We start from the raw sequence: 19,935 nt of genomic DNA, 5'->3' as shown, positions 1-19,935 counted from the left end.
TTGTCATGGGGTATACTTCAGTGAACCAAATATTAGCACTAAGAAACAAAACATTTAACCAGTCCCCCCAAAGAGTAATTAATATGTGGATAACACAGGGCTTCCTAACATGGGGAGGGCGTGGGCATAGTGATTCCATCTTGGATGTAGGCAGAGGGGCATATGATCTAGATTTAAGAGGCCACAAAATCCATGTATTCCTATAAACGTTCAAATGAACTGTTTCCAAAACAACAGGTGATTAAAGTAAAGGATTTATTGTAATCTGCTTACAGTCCTTTGCAAAGACAGACATATGTTTTTGCATAAAGATATAAATTGCTTCATTTTAAACTAATTTAGTGTGGTTTTTTTAATTATATGAAGAAGTTTTGGTGAATTATGAATTGTACCAAACCAAGATTTTAAAGAGCAATATGGTACAAAAATAAGAGCAGACAGACAATTTGGACTGGGACAGGCATTCAACAGTGGATTTAGAATATGGCTTTGCTGTTTACTCAAGCAAAGTTACCCGGAGACACACAGAGAGTCAGTAACTTTGTTAATACAAAAAGCTGATGCAGACTGTCTCCATCCCAAACCCGGTTACGTCGAAATTCTGATTTCATGAAAAGTCAGTCTGAGCTAAAAGCTGCTCTTATGAAGCCATTTCTTTCCCAGAAACCCCCAGTCTGCATGCGATATATTTATTACCTTCCAAGTGTGGCTTTCATATTGCTGTGCATGTAAGTTGACTGTATTGAGAGATCTGCCTATAAAGTAAATTCCTGAAATTGCAAATTATGTAAGAAAAAACTCCTCTGTCTGAGTGCAGCTTTCACAGGTTTCCCCTTGCATAAGGCAGGTGTCTTCTGAGAGACAAGGTAATGTTGCCTGCATGGTGAACCCTGGAGAAAAGGGTTGATCCCAGCGCTGCCATCTCCCGGCCTTGGGGTTCCCCAGCTCTAGCTTTTAGGTTTTGGAAAAGAATAAGATTTCACTGAGTACCTGATGATTATCATCACTTTTCCAAGATTAATTTGGCCTCTATTCAAAGTAATTTATTTAGTGCAATCATATTAAGTTTCCCCAAAGAGAGATATATATATATGTTTGTGATTTGGGGCAAGAGAAAAAGCCATAAATTGCCTCAGTGCCAAACAGATTAGTGAATTAAAAATTTTAGTGCCACTGTCTTGCTTTTATGATCTGTAGTGTTTTTTTTTTTTTCCAAAACTGTTTACATATAAAATTTTATTTTTAAAACCTACCTTTTAAAAATCTAAAAACCCTCTGATTATCGTGCGGTCTCCACGCTGTTCTGACTGAACTGTGCCCAGCGGCATCTTCCAAGGGCTTCCTGCCATGACCTACATGTTCCTGTGACCAGTTCCAGGAGTACAACACCCCCTTCTGTGACCGGAAGTGAACATTTCACCTTCTGCAGACATAGAGAGTGCATGGAATTTTTCCCCGCCCCCCTGAAAGGAGAAAATTCGATTTCTAAAATGGGATGAGGATGAGCACTCTGAGCCACAGCCTTTCCAGTCTCTCTCCTAAAGTGGATTCTGCTTCTTGAGGGGAAAGAGGCAGCTTCCTAAAGCCACAGCACTCCTGGGACATCCTCTCACAGGGGTGTTGTCGAAGGACGCCTTCAAGGAGCTGCAGACACCACGCGGCGCTGTCCCCACTGGAAGGAGGATGGAGCCGAAGCTGGAAAATGCACTCAAGTCCCACGAACACCCCAAGCGGGAGACCAAGGACGAAACGAAAGTACAGAAGAAGTAGAAAGGCTTGGAGACAACCAAGAGGTTTAAGTGTGGTTATTTACAACAGAGACTGTAAAATGGTAAATTAGATATGAAGCTAAAAAAGGCACAGCTTTCCCTTTCTTAAATACACTGTAAACGGTTCATGATGCATGCAGAACATTTCACTTTACAAAAAAAAAAATTCTTTTTACCTTGTTGGTTTAGACAAAGATAGTACTTAAATAGTCTCCAGCAAAATAGAATTCTTTCAAAAATACTTTCCCATTCATCCTATTAACCATTAAAGTTTTTTTTTTTTGTATGTGTCTCATTTACAAAAGTTCCTTATACCTTATTTTAGGTCCTTCACAATTTATACATACAATAATGTACAGCACAGCAAAAGACTGCAAAAATTATCTGTAAAGCCAACACAATAGATACTAGAAATTGAAACCAAGGCATTTTTCTGAACATCTTATCCATTCTAATTAAATAATAAGTGGAGAGGGTGTGGATACCAGTGATGCAGAAAGACGTGGATGAAGACGCACCCCCGAGGGAGCTGCCAGTCTACTCCACGTGCTCCGTTATTACACAACAGGAATCTGTATATGTTTTTTCTTTTTTGTTTTTTTTTAAATAACAAAAGAATATTAATGCCCCATATTGACTATACGTTTTTATGTGCAAACCAAGGGTGAGCTTGAAAAAGTTCGTTAGTTCTTGAACCCTTTTAACACAAGCGAACGATCCCAGAAACAACATGGCATAGTTAAAACTTCCATCTGTTAAAATATCAAAATCAGAAAGTTATTGACTAGATATGGCTTTTCATCCAGAGGAACAGGAACATGTTTCTAAGCACTGGGGGTTGGAGAAGGAAGAACCTTCCAGACTGTGCAGGTCTCGCCAAAGCCACGTCACCCTGCCTGCCCGCCTCCCAACCCTTGACATGATTTTCAACTTGAGAAACTGCTGAACAAGTGGGAATAAACCATCATGTGTGTCAAAAATAGGATTTTTCTTGGGTCCTTCGTGGGTGTGGAACAACACGGGGAAACTTAAGGCAAAGTTCTTCTTGTGAGACGTCTCCCGTCACTTCCTGTGAAAGTAAAGGGTCTTGGCATTCCCGGACTCCACCTTTGGCAGCTGGTCACTGATGATCTCCACCAGCATGGCTGGGAACTCCACTTTCAGAGCCTGCGACTCCCGGAAGGTATAGAAGCAAAATTCCAACAAGTCGCTCACCAGCTGCAACAGACAGACAGAGGGCCGAGACGTCAAAGCCTGATTCCCACTCTGGCCTGCAGCCGGGGCAACATTCATAAACCCGACCGTGTCTATGAAGCCGCCCAGCTCATGTGGCTAAGTCATCCATCTTGGGGGAGGAAAGAGGATGTACCTGCTGCGTGGAATATGCCTTTTTTGCAAAACAGATTCCAGTGGAGCTGTGTTAGGGTTGACTCTTAAACATTATCAGTGGCTCAGGGCCAGTAACAGAGTCCAGAGTGGCTGCAAACATCACCGACTCTCATTTGTAAGTGTGGAGTTGGGTGGGGCAGGTATTAGCACATGTGTGTAGCTCTGGACCCTGGCACTGAGCCTTCCCCAGCCTGTAAGGCCTGAGCGGGCCCTGCCAGTGGAGTTGTGGCTGCTGGGGGGGCCAGACTCCTTCCTTCAAGACCCCAGTCCTGAGCTGAGGGCTGAGAGGTCTGTCTTAAGGTGGAATTGACATATAACTTGGTGGGAGTTTAAGGTGTACAAGGGGTAGATTTGACACATTTATAATATTGAAACATGAACACCTCTATTAAGGTACATCGTTACCATTTCTTTTTTGTGGTGAGAACTTTTAGATCTCACTTAGCAGCTCTCCAGTGTATAAGACAGCATCATTGTTACTACAGCCACCACGCTGTATACTAGATCCCCAGAACTTGTTCCTCTTATAACTGGAAATGTGTACTCTCTGACCGATATCTCATTTCCCCCACCTTCTGGTAACCACCATTCTACTGTTGCTATTCGTTAGCTTTTTTAGTTCCACATGTGAGTGAGGTTGTACAGTAGGAGTTTTCTAATTTATCTCACCGAGCATAAGCCTCCCTGGGCTTCCCTGGTGGCTCCGATTAGGTAAAGAATCCGCCTGCAATGCCAGAGACCTGGGTTTGATCCCTGGGTTGGAAAGATCCCCTGGAGGAGAGCATGGCAACCCACTCCAGTATTCCTGCCTGGAGAATCCCCATGGAGAGGGGAGTCTGTGGGCTACAGTCCATGGAGTTGCAAAGAGTCAGGCACGACTGAGCGACTAAGCACACAGCACAGTCTTCCCTAGATGCATCCATGTTGTCGCAAATAGTGGTGTCTCCTTGTTTCTCATGGCTGGATAATATTCCTCTGTGTGTGTATAATATATATAGATGTATTTATATATATATATATAAAATATTATCTTTATCCATTCATCCATTTTCAGTCACTCTGAGAACATGAAAACATCAAGGGAAACTGTCTTGCCGCCTGTCCAGCCATCTCCCCTCCTCTGTGACCCAAGGACTTTGCTATCCTCCTAGATCTGAACTACTCCTAATTCTGTAAGTTAAAAAAAAGACAAACCCACAAATGCAGTATAGCATTACTGGTTGCTTACTAGGAATATAATTTCAAATGAGAAAGTATATATTCTAATTTTTCTTGAGTTAATTCCATATCCTATTATGGGGAAAATGACTTTTGGTCATTTCCCATTGTATTAAAATAGGTAATATTAACATAACGTCTAAAATAACTACTATCTTAATAAAGTGATTTTCACTTTATTAAGTGAAAATCTGTAACTTTCCCTCAAGATTTTTTAAAAAAAGGCAATCTGTAGGCTTACATTGAGTCAGGTAGTAAATAACTGTGGTAAAGGCCTTCAAAACAAACCAGGAATCTCAGAAAACCCATGGGGAGCAATATCTGATGCTTCTGTTTGTGCCGGAATATGCCCTCAGTCTGCAGACTGGGATCTCCCTAGGCAGGTTCCAAGGACTGAACTCTCTGTACCCACAGAAAGTTGAGGCCTCATAGTCTGTGAGACAGCGTGAGGCACTCTCTGCTTTGGCTTATTCGGGCACACACGTGCTTGCTTAGTGAACGGTAGGCTTCAGCTTCCCCATCTGTCAAATGGGGGCAAGAAGAGTATCCTGCTGCTATTGGGACATCCCTGCTGGTCCAATAGTTAAGACCCCCCATGCTTTCAATGCAGGGGGCATGGATTTGATCCCTGGTCAGGGGACTAAGAGCCCACATGCTGTGTGGCACAGCCAAAAAAAAAAAGTATCTGCTGCATGAGGCTGGCAGGAGTGACTGAATCTGTGAACTGGCATGAGTAAGCACTGAACGGGTACCAATTCGCAATCATCCTTTCCCTCTTCCCAAACTCTGGAGGCGGTCCTAAGATGGCGGAAGAATAGGACGGGGAGACCACTTTCTCCCCCACAAATTCATCAAAAGAACATTTAAGTGCTGAGTAAATTCCACAAAACAACTTCTGCATGCCAGCAGAGGACATCAGGCACCCAGAAAAGCAGCTCATTGTCTTTGAAAAAAGGTAGGGAAAAATATCAAAGACAAAAAAAGAGACAAAAGAGGTAGGGATGGAGCTCTGTCCCAGGAAGGGAGTCTTAAAAAGAGAGAAGTTTCCAAACACCAGGAAGCACTCTTACTGCCAAGTCTGTGGCAAGCCCTGGAAGCACAGAGAGCAACATAACAGGGAGGAAAAATAACTAAATAATTAAACCCCACAGATTACGAGCCCAGAGCCCAACGGTAACTCCCCCAGCAGAGAAGCAGCGCAGACGCCTGCATCCGCCACTAGCAAGTGGGGGCTGGGGCTGCACTGCTTAGAGTAAGGATCTGGCCTGAATGCCCCGAGGGTAATCACTGCGAGCTAACTTGGGCTAGCAAACCCTCTTCCAAAACTCCTTCCACCATCTTTTCTCTGCAAACTAGGACACAGTTTGCAAGACCTGCTCTGGAGCATCTTTGTGTAACTTGGTTCTCAGGCGCCCCCTTCTATAAAATACGAGATGTGGGAAATTTACGTTTGGCCTTTCCTGGAAAGAGACTCTTGAGCGAGATCTGCAATGGCAAACTGCCTGATTGTTTCAGATGGTGGGCCAGTGGCTGCGAGAACTAAAAGCCATGCTGGGTCTTGCTCACCAGACTTGGTGCCACAAAGAAGTCTCGCCATGGGCGGCAAGGCATGCCTGTCAGTGGCTCCGGCCGAGGGCACCTGGGGCCTAGTTTACGTTCACCCTGGTCTCCGCCCCTGCTGCTCCCGAGCAGGACAGCAGAGCTCTGCCACACCCGACATGTCTTTGGGGATGGGACGGGCTCACATCCACAGAGAAAGGCTCCCTGTGGCTCAGAGTGTCTGGGGAAGGCTGAGGTCTTACCCACCTCTCATCCATCTACCCCAGACCAGGCGCTGGGACCCTCAGTAGACACGACAGAGCCCTGTTCTACTGGAGGAGACATCAGCACAGGAGGTCAGGTGTGGACGACGGCCAGAGTGAAAAGGGGACCTTGGTACGTGGCCCAAGGACGGTGGAGTGAGGTCTCTCAGAGGACTCAGAGCAGCAGGAAGCTTGTGGGCAGCACCTGCTGGCCGACAGACTACATCCCTGACGCGTCAGCTGAGGGCCAGGGCCACTTAGGGGTCTATGTTTGCAAATAGGCGACAGCACTGGTGACTTCTGTATGCGATGAGAGACGAGGAAGCGGAGGCAGGCAGTCCGTGAACCTGAAGCAGCACTCAGGGGAGTGCCTCTGTGAGTCCGTAAATGGGGACAGGGCCGCTGTCTTTACCAGGCACGTGAGCGTCACCTAGGAGATGCGGAGCAACGGGACCAGTGGAGAGACTGCAGGCCCGGGGCTCGGCAGGCCTTCCTGACAGGTTGGTTGGGGGCAAGTGTCCTGGGTGCTACTTATGACCCTGCATATTATAACCCGGGGCTGGCATTTCCTGCCCACCTCTGGACCATGGGCAAGGAAAGCAGCTCGCTTCCAGCCATGAGCTATATCCAGGGCTTCTGTTCAAAAGAGATGTCAGCTGCCAAGGGAGGGGGGCTCACGTGGGGCAGCCTCTGACCCTGAAAACACCTGGAGGGGGGCCCCCATTAGCATTAACCACTCTTAGGAAAGGGTTCACTGTTTGCTCTTGGGGTGGCCAAGATGCCCAGAAGCCCCCAGGAGCTACCAGAAGGTGCTAGCTGCCTCACAATCCTGCCTGACTCACTGCCCTTGAAGGGCTGCAATGCTCTGAAGATCCCAACCCAGCAGAACCTGGGCTGGTGGCTGCAGTTGGTGGGGTCAGGGAACATCTGAGAATAAAAGCCAGGAGCCCCTGGTCCAGGCTGTAGGACCTGCCTGCCAGGCACCTGCTGACCAACAGCACCCTCCCACAGCCAGAGAACCAGGTGTCCCTGGCCCTTCAAAGATGCTGAGGCGCCTGCTGCTGCAGTAGGTACAAGGGAACCATCCCTCCTGGAGAAAAACAAGGCACAGGAAGAGTGAGGCTGCAGATGCTCAGAGCAGGAGGTGGGGACTAGATCCTGAGAGCTAGGGATTCACCTTTTGTTGCATCGGCAGGAATGCCGACCCAGCAGAATGTACACCAGTTCCTGAGACAAACTGCTGTGTCATGGCAGCTCATCTGCTGGTCATGCTGCACACAAGCATGCGTCTCCTGGGTGTCAGCCCCCACGTGCAGCACGGGGCTTCTCTGTCCGAGCCCAGAGGAGCCAGGAAACTCAGGGACAACGAGGTATGTGTGATGCACGTCCCTCACGAGGCACCGTCCTGTCCTCTGCCCCAGGCACAGACAGTTGGTGGGGGTGGGCAGGTCACAGTCAACAACCTGGAAGGTCAGTAAGTACAAGGCTAGAAGGGGTCATGAAGCCCAATTATAATCAGCAATGAGAGTCCACACAAACTCTGCTGGCCACAAGGGAATGGCACAATATATTTAAAGCCCTGAAAGGGAAAAATCTACAACCAAGATTATTGTACCCAGCAAAGATCTCATTCAAAACTGATGGAGAAATAAAAAGGGACTTATATAGTCAAGAAATACAAGAGAAGAAAAAGATCTACAAAATTAACCCCAAACAATTAAGAAAATGGCAATAGGAACATACGTATCAATAATTACTTCAAATGTAAACAGATTAAATCCTCCAACCAAAAGACACAAACCAGCTGAACAGATACAAAAACAAGACCCATATATGTGCTGTCTACAAGAAACCCCCTTAGAACCTAAAGACACATATAGACTGAAAGTGAGAGGATGGAAAAATATATTCCATGCAAATGGGAAGCAAAAGAAAGCTGGAGTAGCAATCAATCCTCATATCAGACAAAATAGACCTTAAAGAAAATTACAAGAGATAAGGACACTACATAATGATCAAGGGATCAATCTAAGAGGAAGACATAAGAATTGTAAATATCTATGCACCCAAAATAGGAGCACCTCAATACATAACACAAGCACTAGCAGACATAAAAGGAGAAACTTACAGTAACACATTAATAGTAGGAGAGTTTAACCCCTCACTCACACCAATGGACAGATCATCAGAACAGAAAATTAATACAGAAACACAAGTCTTAAGTGATACATTAGATGAGATGGAATTCATTGATATCTTCAGGACATTCCATCTAAATGTAGAAAAATACACCATCTTCTCAAGTGCACATGGAACATTCTCCAGGATAGACCACATCTTGGGTCACAAATCAAGCCTCAGTAAATTTAAGAAAATTGAAATCATATCAAGCATCTTCTCTGACCACAATACTATGAGATTAGATATCAATTACAAGAAAAAAAAAACTTGTAAATACACAAATACATGGAGATTAAATAATGTTTCTAAATAATCAAAAGGTTACTGAAGAAATCTAAAGGGAAATCAAAAAATTTCTAGAAACAAATGACAATGAAAACACAACTCAAGCCCTATGGGATGCAACAAAAGCAGTTCTAAGAGGGAAGTTTATAGCAATACAAGCCTACCTCAAGAAACATTGAACAGACAACCTAACTTTACACCTAAAACAACTGGGAAAAAAAAGAATAAAAATCCCAAAGTTAGTAGAAGGAAAGAAATCATAAAGATCAGAGCAGAAATAAATGAAAAAGAAATGGAAGAAACAATAGTAAAGATTAATAAAACTAAAAGCTGGTTCTTTCAGAAGATAAAATTGACAAACCTTTAGCCAGACTCAGCAACAAAAAAAGAATCAAATCAACAAAATTAGAAATGAAAAAGGAGAGGTTACAACAGACAATGCAGAAATACAAAGGATGTTAAGAGACTATTATGAACAACTATAAGGCAATAAAATGGATAACCTGCAAGAAACGGACAGATTCTTTGAAAAGTTCAACCTTCCAAGACTGAACCAAGAAAAAACAGAAATTATGAACAACTCAATTACAAGCATGGAAATTGAAGCTGTGATCAGTAATCTCCCCAAAAAACAAAAGCCCTGGACCAGATGGCTTCACAGGAGAATTCTATCAAACATTTGCCTATCCTTCTAAAACTCTTTCAAAAAACTGCAGAGGAAGGAACATTTCCAAAACTCATTCTACAAGGCCACCATCACCCTGATACTAAAACCAGACAAAGACAACACAAAAAAAGAAAACTATAGGCCAATATCACTGATGAACATAGATGCAAAAATCCTCAACAAAACTTACATCAAAAGCTCATACACCATGATCAAGTTGGGTTTATTCCAGGGATGCAAAGATTCTTCAATATATGCAAATCAATCAATATTATACACAATATTAACAAATTGAAAGATAAAAACCATATGATAACCTCAATACATACAGAAAAACCCTTTGACAAAAGCAAGCACCCATTTATGATTAAAACTCTTCAAAAAATGGGCATAGAAGGAACCTACCTCAACACAGTAAAGGCCATATATGATAAGCCTACAGCAAACATTAGTCTCAATGGTGAAACAGTGAAAGCATTCCCTCTAATTAGGATCAGGAAGAAGACGAGGGTGCCCACTTTCGCCACTACTAGCCACCACAGTTCTGGAAGTCCTAGCTACAGCAATCAGAGAGGAAAAAGAGATAAAAGGAATCCAGGTCAAAAGAAGAAGTAAAGCTCTCCCTGTTTGCAGATGACATGATACTGTACGTAGAAAACCCTAAAGAGAGTATCAGAGAATGACTAGAGCTAATCAGCGAATTTAGCAAGGTGGCAGGATACAGAATCAATACACAGAAATCACTTGCATTATACTAACAATGAAAAATCAGAAAGGGAAATTAAGGAATCAATCCCATTCACCACTGCAACAGAAAGAATTAAATATCTAGGAAGAAACTTACCTAAGGAGACAGACAAACTGTACACAGAAAAGTATAAGACACTAATAAAACAAATTAAAGACAACAAACAGATGAAGAGAGATTCCTTGTTCCTGAGTAGGAAGAATCAATATTGTGAAAATGACTATACTACCAAATGCAATCTACAGATCAAATGCGATCCCTATCAAATTACCAATGGCATTTTTCACAGAACTAGAACAAAAAATTTCACAATTCATATGGGAACATAAAAGACCCTGAATAGCCAAAGCAGTCTTGAGAAAGAAGAATGGAGCTGGAGGAATCAACCTTCCTGACTCCAGATTATACTACAAAGCTACAGTCATGAAGACAGTATGGTACTGGCACAAAGACAGAAATACAGACCAATGGAACAAGACAGAAAGCCCAGAAATAAACCCATGCACCTATGGGTACCTTATTTTTGACAAAGGAGGCAAGAATATACAATGCGGCAAAGACAGCCTCTTCAATAAATGGCACTGGGAAAACTGGACAGTTACATGTAAAAGAATGAAATTAGAACACTTCCTAATACCAAACACAAAGATATACTCAAAATGGATCAAAGACCTAAATGTAAGACCAGAAACTATAAAACCCTTAGAGGAAAACATAGACATAGAAAAACTTGATGACATAAATCAAAGCAAGATCCCTCTATGACCCATCTCCTAGAGTAATGGAAATAAAAACAAAAGTAAACAAGTGGGACCTGATTAAACTTAAAAGTTTTTGCACAGCAAAGGAAACTATAAGCACGGTGAAAAGACAACCCTCAGAATGGGAAAAAAATAATAGCAAATGAAACAACTGACAAAGGATTTTCAAAATATACAAGCAGCTTATGCAACTCAATACCAGAAAAACAAACAGCTCAAACAAAAGTGGAACAAGACCTAAACAGACCTTTCTCCAAAGATGACATAAAGATGGCTGACACACACATGAAAAGATGCTCAACATCGCTCATTATTAGAGAAATCGAAACTACAATGAGATATCACCTCACACCAGTCAGAATGGCCCTCGTCAAAAATCTATAAACAATAAATGCTGGAGAGGTTGTGGAGAAAAGGGAACGCTCTTGCACTGTTGGTGGGAATGTAACTTGATACAGCCATTATGGAAGACAGTATGGAGATTCCCTAAAAAACTAGGAATAAAACCACCATATGACTCGGCAATCCCATTCCAAGGCATATACCCTGAGGAAACCAAAATTGAAACAGACACATGTATCCCACTGTTCACTGCAGCACTATTTACAATAGCTAGAGCATGGAAGCACCTAGATGCCCATCAACGGATGAACGGATAAAGAAGCTGTGGTACATATACACGATGGAATATTACTCCGCCATAAAAAGGAACACATCTGAGTCAGTTCTAACGAGGTGGATGAACCAAGAACCTATTATATGGAGTGAAGTGAGTCAGAAAGAGAAAGATATCGTATTCTAACACATATATACAGAATCTAGAAAAATGGTACTGAAGAATGTATTTACAGGGCAGCAATGGAGAAACAGAGAGATTAAACTTACGGACATGAGGAGAGGGGAGGAGAGGGGGAGATGTATGGAAAGAGTAACGTGGAAACTTATATTACAATATGTAAAATAGACAGCCAGGGGGAATTTGCTGTATGGCTCAGGAAACTCAAACAGGCTCTGTATCAACCTAGAGGGGTGGGATGGGACAGGAGATGGGAGGGAGGTTCCAAAGCGGAGGGGGACGTATGTACACCTATGGCTGACTCATACTGACGTTTGATAGAAAACAACAAAATTCTGTAAAGCAATTATCCTTTAATTAATAAATAAATTTATTTTTTTAAAGGGTCCATATTATTAGGAATTAAAGAAAGCCCTCTGTGTTGACTTTTCATTCTGTACAAAATGCATCTGGTTGGGAGCACAGAAGTTCAGCTGCCTGCTCAGCATGACTGACCGAGAGCCCATGTCAGGGCCACAGCTATCCGGGGAGAGAGGCAGAGAGAAGCCTTGCAAGGTCACAGGGGGACTAGTGGCTCTCTCTGCTTGCTCGCCTTGGATGCTACTGGGCTTGGTCAGTGCCTCTTCCCCACTCTCTCCAATGAGTCATCATTGCCTGTGGCAGCCTGATAGCTGGGCCCTGCTCCCACCATGAACTGAGGTTATTTGTGGGGGGAGGAGGGGGGCGGTATACAAGGAGGGTCCGGCCCTGTTGTTCTAAGGTTACAACCAGTGAGCAGTGATGTAGCCCCTGAAAGATACAGCTTCTCTGCAGAAGGGTACCCTGCATTTTCAACAGCAAATAAATTAGCTGCTGACTCCAGAACTTTCACCTAATTAGGATGGAGCTTTTGCTTGAATTGAGCATTGAGTGGGGTGGGGGTGGGGTGGGTGGTTAAGCTTTATTTGCAAAGATCAGAATTCTAGCCAGATATACTGATAGGGGGCAAAAGATACACAGCTTTAGCTCTCAATATTGCAGCGGTAATAGAAACAATCAGCAACCGTTTACCCTCGTTGTTCCAGCAAGAGCCTTGTGAGTGCTGCACAGCGATGCAAGGAGTCTGGCCCTTGTTCAAAACCCCCCAACCTCCACCCAGCATGGGCTAGTGTGGGAGATGCCAGGGGGTGCACAGGTGGGGCCTCTGCGGCTAGGCAGGACTGCTTCTCTCTGGCTGGTGATGTCTCAGCAAAATGAGATGGTAACAAAGCCCCCTCCTACCCTGATTTAGTAGCATCTGCTTCTACACCCAGAAGAAATTATAACCTTTAACAACAAGGTTAGACTCTTTACTCGTGGGTTCCCATGGAAATCCCAGGCCCTGCTGTGAGGCTACCCTACTGAGTGTTCCTGGCAGGGTCTCCTAGAGGCTGAGTGTAGGAGAGTCCTAAAGGGCCTCCTAGATGCAACTGAGAGAAGTATCAGAAAGAGACCATCACAGAGTACATCAGCATCATCCATCCTCCTTTTTGTCTCCCCTTTGCAGCAAAGAATTAGTCACCCATTTGTGAACAAAAGCTCCTTTGTGGAACTCTGGGACCCATGGGAGAAGTCTTGCCCACCTGTGCATCTGGTAGCAGGCAGGTGTATTTTGGCAAGGACTACGAAACCAGTGGAGCAGTGGGCCTGCCTGGAGCCCTCCTGCCATGGTTGAGAAAATACCCAGAGACTGCTGACCTGGCCAGATACCACCGACAAGGGAGGAACTGCAGAAAACCAGCCTTCCCAAGGGGAGATGCCAGCATACTGCTGGAGCTTTTGTAAGTACTGGAGACGGAAAGTTTACTAGTGTTCCGCCAACCCCGGCAACACTGCATGGGGTCAAATTATCAGGTGGCAGCAACCTGTCCCTGGGGGGAAAGGTGAGTGAGTGCCTGGCTACCCTGCTGCTGCAGGTCACAGCTGGAGAAACCTGTTTCTTTACAGTAACACCCAGAGAACTGAGGTGGACCTCCATGACTGGAAGGAGGAGGGAGGAGACTGGGAAAGAGACAGGTAGGAGTATCAAAGGACATTAAAGGCACACATTCTTTAAAGTCCACTCATGAGCTTCTGTGAATACTACACCTGGAGATCTCCCTAGAGAGTCCACAAGTACCCCCAAATCCCCAAGTGCTAAACTCGCAACTCCCCCGACTCTGTGGCTGGCATCTTGTGCACAGTCCCAAACGTGGTGCGGCAGGAGGAAGCTCCAGTAAACGGGAAGTGTGCTCAGAAAACAGGCCGGGATCTGTGGGCAAGGGAGAAACCGCAACTTCTCTAGCAGCACCACCTTCTGGAAACAAAAGAACGGTCTAGTAGTCAGCCTGTGGTGCTCTAAGAACGAGACAGAAAAGCTGAAGAATTCTGCCACCATAGGAAGCAAAAGGAGTGGAAAGATGTACCCACACAAAGGCAGACAAATTCCAATAAAGAGCACCAAAGAACAGAATATCCCATCTGAAGGCAACCAGCAGTAGTTTAAGGCAGTATCTGCCCTTTCAAGTGCAAAAAAATGCAATGTAGAACTGCAAGAAACATGAAAAATTGAGAAAACGTGTCATCCTAAAAGACAGTAATTCCCTAAAAACTGAGATCAAAGGCATGGGCTTTTGCAATGTAGCTAAACTCAAGAATAGATGTTTAGAGCAAACTCAGTGAGCTATAAGAGAACTCAGACAATTTAACAAGATTATGAAAAAATACAGGTTAAAAGTGAGTAATTTACCAAAGAAACATAAATCATAAAACAAGAATCAAGCAGAAATTCTGGAGCTGAGGAGCTCATGGAATGAAATAAAAAATGCTATAGAGAGCATCAGCAGTTGAGCAGAATTAAGGAAGAAATAAAAAGTGAGTCAGAAGATTTCAAATACCCATGTTAAAGGAAAACAAGGGAAAAGAATGAAAAACACTGAAGAAAGCCTATGGGATTGGGATTCCATCAAAAAACCTAACATTAGAGAAATCAGGGTTCCAGAAGGAGGAGAGAGGGATATGGGGCAGAAAATTTATTTAAAGAAATAGCTGAGAACTTCCCAAACCTGGAGAGAAAAATGGACGTCCAAGTTCACAAGGTTACTCTAAGACACATTATAATGAAACTGCCAAACATCCAAAATAATGAATTCTAAAAACAGCTGGGGGAGGGGGCGGGAGTAGACTGTAACCTGCAAAGGAACTTCCATTAGGCTCTCAGAAGATTTATCAGTAGAAACCCTACAGGTCAGGGGAGAGTGGAATCACATATTCAAACTGTTGAGAGAAAAGAATTACCAGCCAAGACCTACCCAGCAAAATTATCTTTCAAATATGCAGGAGAAAAAGACTTTCCAAGACAGACAAAAACAGAGAGTTCATCACCACGAGACCCACCCTGCAAGAAATGCTGAAAGGAATACTTTAAGCTGAAATGAACAGATGCTAATCAGGGACATGAAAACACATGACTATACAACACACTGGTAAAAGGTTAATATACAGTCAAATTTAGAAAATCCCAATTCTGTAATAGGATGGAATGTCAACCACTTTACTATACAGGTCAAAGGAAAAGTAAATATTAAAGTAATTATTATAGTGACTACAGTGTGCTAAAGACACAATGTAAGAAGAGGCAGATAATGACATAAAAATATACAAGTGGAGTTAGGCTGCCATGAACTTAAAATGAACTGTTTTATCTACGCAATGTCTTATGTAAGCCTCATGGTAACCACAAACCAAAAAACCTACAGCAGATGCACAAGAGATAAAAGGGAAACAGCATACCAAAATGGAAAATTACCAATTTACAAAGATAGGCAGAAACAGAGTAAAAGAAACAATGGAAATACAAAGCGACCAGAAAACAACGAACAGGAGGGCATTACCAAGTCCTTACATTACCAGTAACAACACTAAGCATAAATGGACTGAATTTACCATCACAAGACACAGTGGCTAGATGGGTAAAAAATTAAGACCCAGCTATATGCCTCCTACAAGAGGCTCACTTCAGCTTTAAGGCAGCACTCACACAGGCGCAGAGGGAAAGGATGGAAAGAGATGTTCCATGCAAGCAGCATCCAAATGAAAGCGAGAGTAACTATCCTCATAATAGACAAAATAGACTTTAAGTCAAAAATGGTAACAAGAATCAAAGAAGGTCAATATATAATGAGAATGTGGCAAGTTCATCAAGAAGACATAACCATTGTGTATGTATATACTTACATATGCAATATCAGAGCACCTAAGTATATTAAGCAAATATTAACATATCTGAGGGGTTACATATATAACAATCCAATAATAGTAAAGGACTTAAACATCCTACTTTCAGTAATGAAGAGATCAGCCAAACTGAAAATTGGTAAGAAAACACTGGACTTGAACCATACACTAATCCAAACAGACTTAAGAGAACATTCCCTCCAACACAGGTAGGATATACATTCATCTCTGGGGGACATGGGACACTCAGGACTGACCATATGATAGTCACAAAACAAGTCTGGGCAAATTTAAGAAGAGCGAAATCATACAAAGAATCATTTCTGACCAGAGTTATTAAACTAGACATCAGTACAAGGAAAGTCAGAACATCTACAAACCTGTAGAAATTAAACAACACATTCCTAACAACAAATGTGTTAAAGAAGAAATTAAAAGGGAAATTAAAATATATCTTGAAACAAATGAAAATGGAAACAATATACCAAGACCTATGGGATGCTGCAAGAGCAGTTCTGGGAAGACTTTATGGTGATAAATGCATATATTAAGAAGACAGATCTCAAATCAATAACCTAACTTCACACTTCAAGAAAACGGGGGGGGGGGGGGACAAAGTTCAGCAGAATGAAAGAAATGACAAAGATCATAATGAAAATAAATGAAATAAAGCTCAGAAAAACAGTAAGAAAAAAAAAAACCCTAATGAAACTAAGAGCTAGTTTTTTGAAACAATAAACTGACCAACCTTTAGCTAGAGTTAAAAAAAAATAAGGCTCAAAACCTGAAAGAGGAGACATTACAACTGATACTACAAAAATACAATGGGTTGTAAGAGACTACTGTGAAAAATAATATGCTAATGAATGGGATGACTTGAAGGAGACGGATAAATTCCTAGAAATACACAATCTAAATTAATCAATAATAGGTAAAGAGACTGAAACAGTAATCAAAAATCTCCAAATATAGACAACCCTGGACCAGATGGTTTCACTGGCAAATTCTACCAAACATTTAAAGATTAATGCCAATCCTCCTCAAACTCTTCCTAAAACTGAAGAAGAGGGAATACTTCCAAATTCCTTTTGCCAGGCCAGCATTACTAACATGAAAGCTAAAGATACTACAAGAAAACGAAACTATGGCCCAATATCCCTGATGAATATAGATGCAAAAATTCTCAGCAGAATATTAACAAATAGAATTCAACATAATAGTAAAAGGAGTATCACAACGAATTGGGATTTCTCTCTGGGATTAAAGACAGTTCAACATAGACAAATCAATAAATGTGGTCCATCCATTCTAAGTCACTTCAGTCACGTTTGACTCTTTGTGAACCTATGGACTGTAGCCCACCAGGCTGCTCTATCCATGGGATTCTTCAGGCAAGAATATTTGAGTGGGTTCCCATTTCTCTCTCCAGGGGATCTTCCAAACCCGGGGATCGAACCCACATCTCTTAAGTTTCCTGCACTGGCAGGTTCTCTGCTGCTAGCGCTACCTGGGCGGCCCCTAAATGTAGTACACTACATTAACAGAATTAAAACTTATATAATCATCTCAATAAATGCAGAAAAAGCATCTCATAAAATACAACATCCCTTTGTTAGGTAGTTAGAACAGGAAAAAGGAGTCCAGACTGGCAGTGACTAAAAGACAAAGAAGGAAAAACCCATGAAAACAGAACTAGGGAAGGTCCGAGGACCAGAGTGAGGACTTCAGGTAAAACAACCCTCCTGGCTAGCCCAATTTACACAGCGCAGACCCAGGGGGAGGAGAAAAAAAACATATAAAAAGAGGAGCCAAAATTGAGCTGGGGGCTTCTCTTCCCTTCGAGGCATTTGGGTTGGCACGCCCTCACACCTTGAGGATGTATTTTCCTTTACTTTCTAAATAAAACTGAGCTATACCACAGAGCTGTAACACTGGTCTGTCCGAGAAGATTACACGGGGCTGTAACACTGGTCTGTCCATTGCTTCCAATTTTTGTTGCAACGAGACAGAACTGAGGAAATTACGAATACCCCTGACACCTTCATGAAAAGTCTCTCAGCAAACTGTATTAAGGGAGCATACCTGAACAAAATAAAGGCCACATATGACAAACTCAGAGCTATTGTTATACTCAATGGAGAAAGACTGAAAGCTTTTCTTCTATTATCAGGAGCAAGGCAAGAGTGCCCACTCTCACCCCTCTTAATCAGTATAGTACTAGAAATCCTATCCAGAACAATAGTTGCTGATATTCAATTGCTAAGTCATGTGTGACTCTTTGTGGCCCCTGGACTGCAGCATTCCAGGCTCCCCTGTCCTTCACTATCTCCTGGATTGTTCAAATTCATGTCCACTGACACCAAAAGCACAAGTAACTAAAGCAAAGTTCAACAAGTACAACTACATCAAGCTGTAAAGCTTCTGCAGAGCAAAAGAAACAATCAAAAACTGAAAAGGCAAACGATAGGAGACAGTATCTTCAAATCATATATAAGATAAGGAATTAATATCCAAAATATATTAAAAATTCATAACTCAATAATAAGCAATTTAATTGAACAATGGGTAGAGGAACTGTATATACTTTTTTCCTAAAGAAGACATCCAAATGGCCAAAGGTACATGGAAAAGATGCTTCACCTCACTAATCAGGGAAATGTAAATCAAAACCACAATGAGACACCAACTCCACTGATACCAGATAATGACACCTGTTAGAATCGCTGTCACCAAGAAGAGAAGAGATATATGTTAGTAAGGATGCGAAGAAAATGGGAGCTGCACACTGTTGCTGGTGGGAATGCAAAGCGGTTCAGCCACTATGCAGAACAGTACAGAGTTCCTCAAAACATTAGAACAACCCTACGATCCAGCACCCCCACTCCTGGTTATGCAGCTGAAGGAAAGGAAAATGGGACATCAGAGAGACATACCCACTCTTGTGTTTGCTGCAGCAATACTCACAGTAGTCAAGACATGGAAATAACCTAAGAGTCAAGAGATGAATGGATGAAGAAGATGTAATACACACACACATATAAGAGATATTTTTCAGCCATGAGAAAGAAAGAAATGGGCAGCAACTCTGATGGACCGCAAGGGCGTTACGTTAAGTGAGATATGCCATACAGAGACAAATACTGTACGATCTCATTTATATGTGGGATCTGAAAAAGCCAAACTCTCAAAAACTGAGATTAGAAGACTGGTTACCAGGGGGAAGAGAGACGCTGACAAAAGATGTTGTTTAAGGGTACAAACTTGCAACCAGTAGGTAAGTCCTAGAGATCTGATGCACATCATAGTGATTACAGACAAGAATACTATTTTATAAAGCTGCTACTCAGTTTAAACTCACTATAAAGGTGCTAGTCACTCCACAGTGCCTGACTCTTTGCAACCCCATGGACTGCATGGATTGATTAGATCTTAATTGTTCCTACCACAAAAAAGAAATGGTAACTATGTGACATGATAGAGAGGTTAGCTAATCCTATGGTGGTAATCATTTCACAATATATAAATGTATAAAAGCAGCATGCTGGACATCTTAAACTTTTATAATATATATGTCAGTTATGTCTCAATAAAAAAGTACTCAAATCCAGTAACACATAAAAAAGATCATACACCATGAGCAAGTGGAATTCTTGCCAGGTTCACAAGAATGTCACCATAAGCAAATCAATCAATGTGATGCACCACATCAACAGATGACAAAACCACACGTTCATCTCAAAAGGTGCAGAGAAAGCATTTGAAAATATTTGAGGATGCATTTGTGATAAAAAACTCTCACCTAGGTGGCTTCAGAAGGAACATATACTCAAGACAAGAAAATCTACTTATGACAGATCCACAGCCAATATAATACTCAGTGGCACTGAAGGTAAAAGCCTTCATGCTAATATGTGGAACAAGTCAAGGATGCCCACTATCATCTCTTCTATTCAACATAGTACTGGAAGTCCTAATCACAGCAATCAGGTAAGAGAAAGAAATAAAACGTATCCAAATTGGAAGCAAAGAGGTGAAACTGTCATATGAAGATGATACGATATTTTATATAGAAAACCCTTAGGGGCT

At 42.4% G+C, this 19,935-nt stretch overlaps 1 protein-coding gene across 2 annotated transcripts in view; it reads right to left on the bottom strand.

Moving 5' to 3' along the window:
• Positions 1-238: 238 nt before the first annotated feature.
• NR3C2 (nuclear receptor subfamily 3 group C member 2) overlaps positions 239-19,935 on the bottom strand; it is a 428,013-nt gene continuing 408,316 nt past the window's right edge. For both annotated transcript variants that reach the window (XM_040251354.1, XM_040251353.1), the window contains exon 9: positions 239-2,987. In XM_040251354.1, coding sequence (XP_040107288.1) covers positions 2,832-2,987 — 156 coding nt within the window. In that variant the 3' untranslated portion in view covers positions 239-2,831. The remainder of the gene's footprint in view (positions 2,988-19,935) is intronic.

The sequence above is a fragment of the Oryx dammah genome, unplaced genomic scaffold (assembly GCF_014754425.2).
Source record: "Oryx dammah isolate SB20612 unplaced genomic scaffold, SCBI_Odam_1.1 HiC_scaffold_12, whole genome shotgun sequence".
NCBI lineage: Eukaryota > Metazoa > Chordata > Mammalia > Artiodactyla > Bovidae > Oryx > Oryx dammah.
The sequence above is the reverse complement of the archived record's forward strand: the minus strand, read 5'-3'. Positions and strand labels throughout refer to the sequence as shown.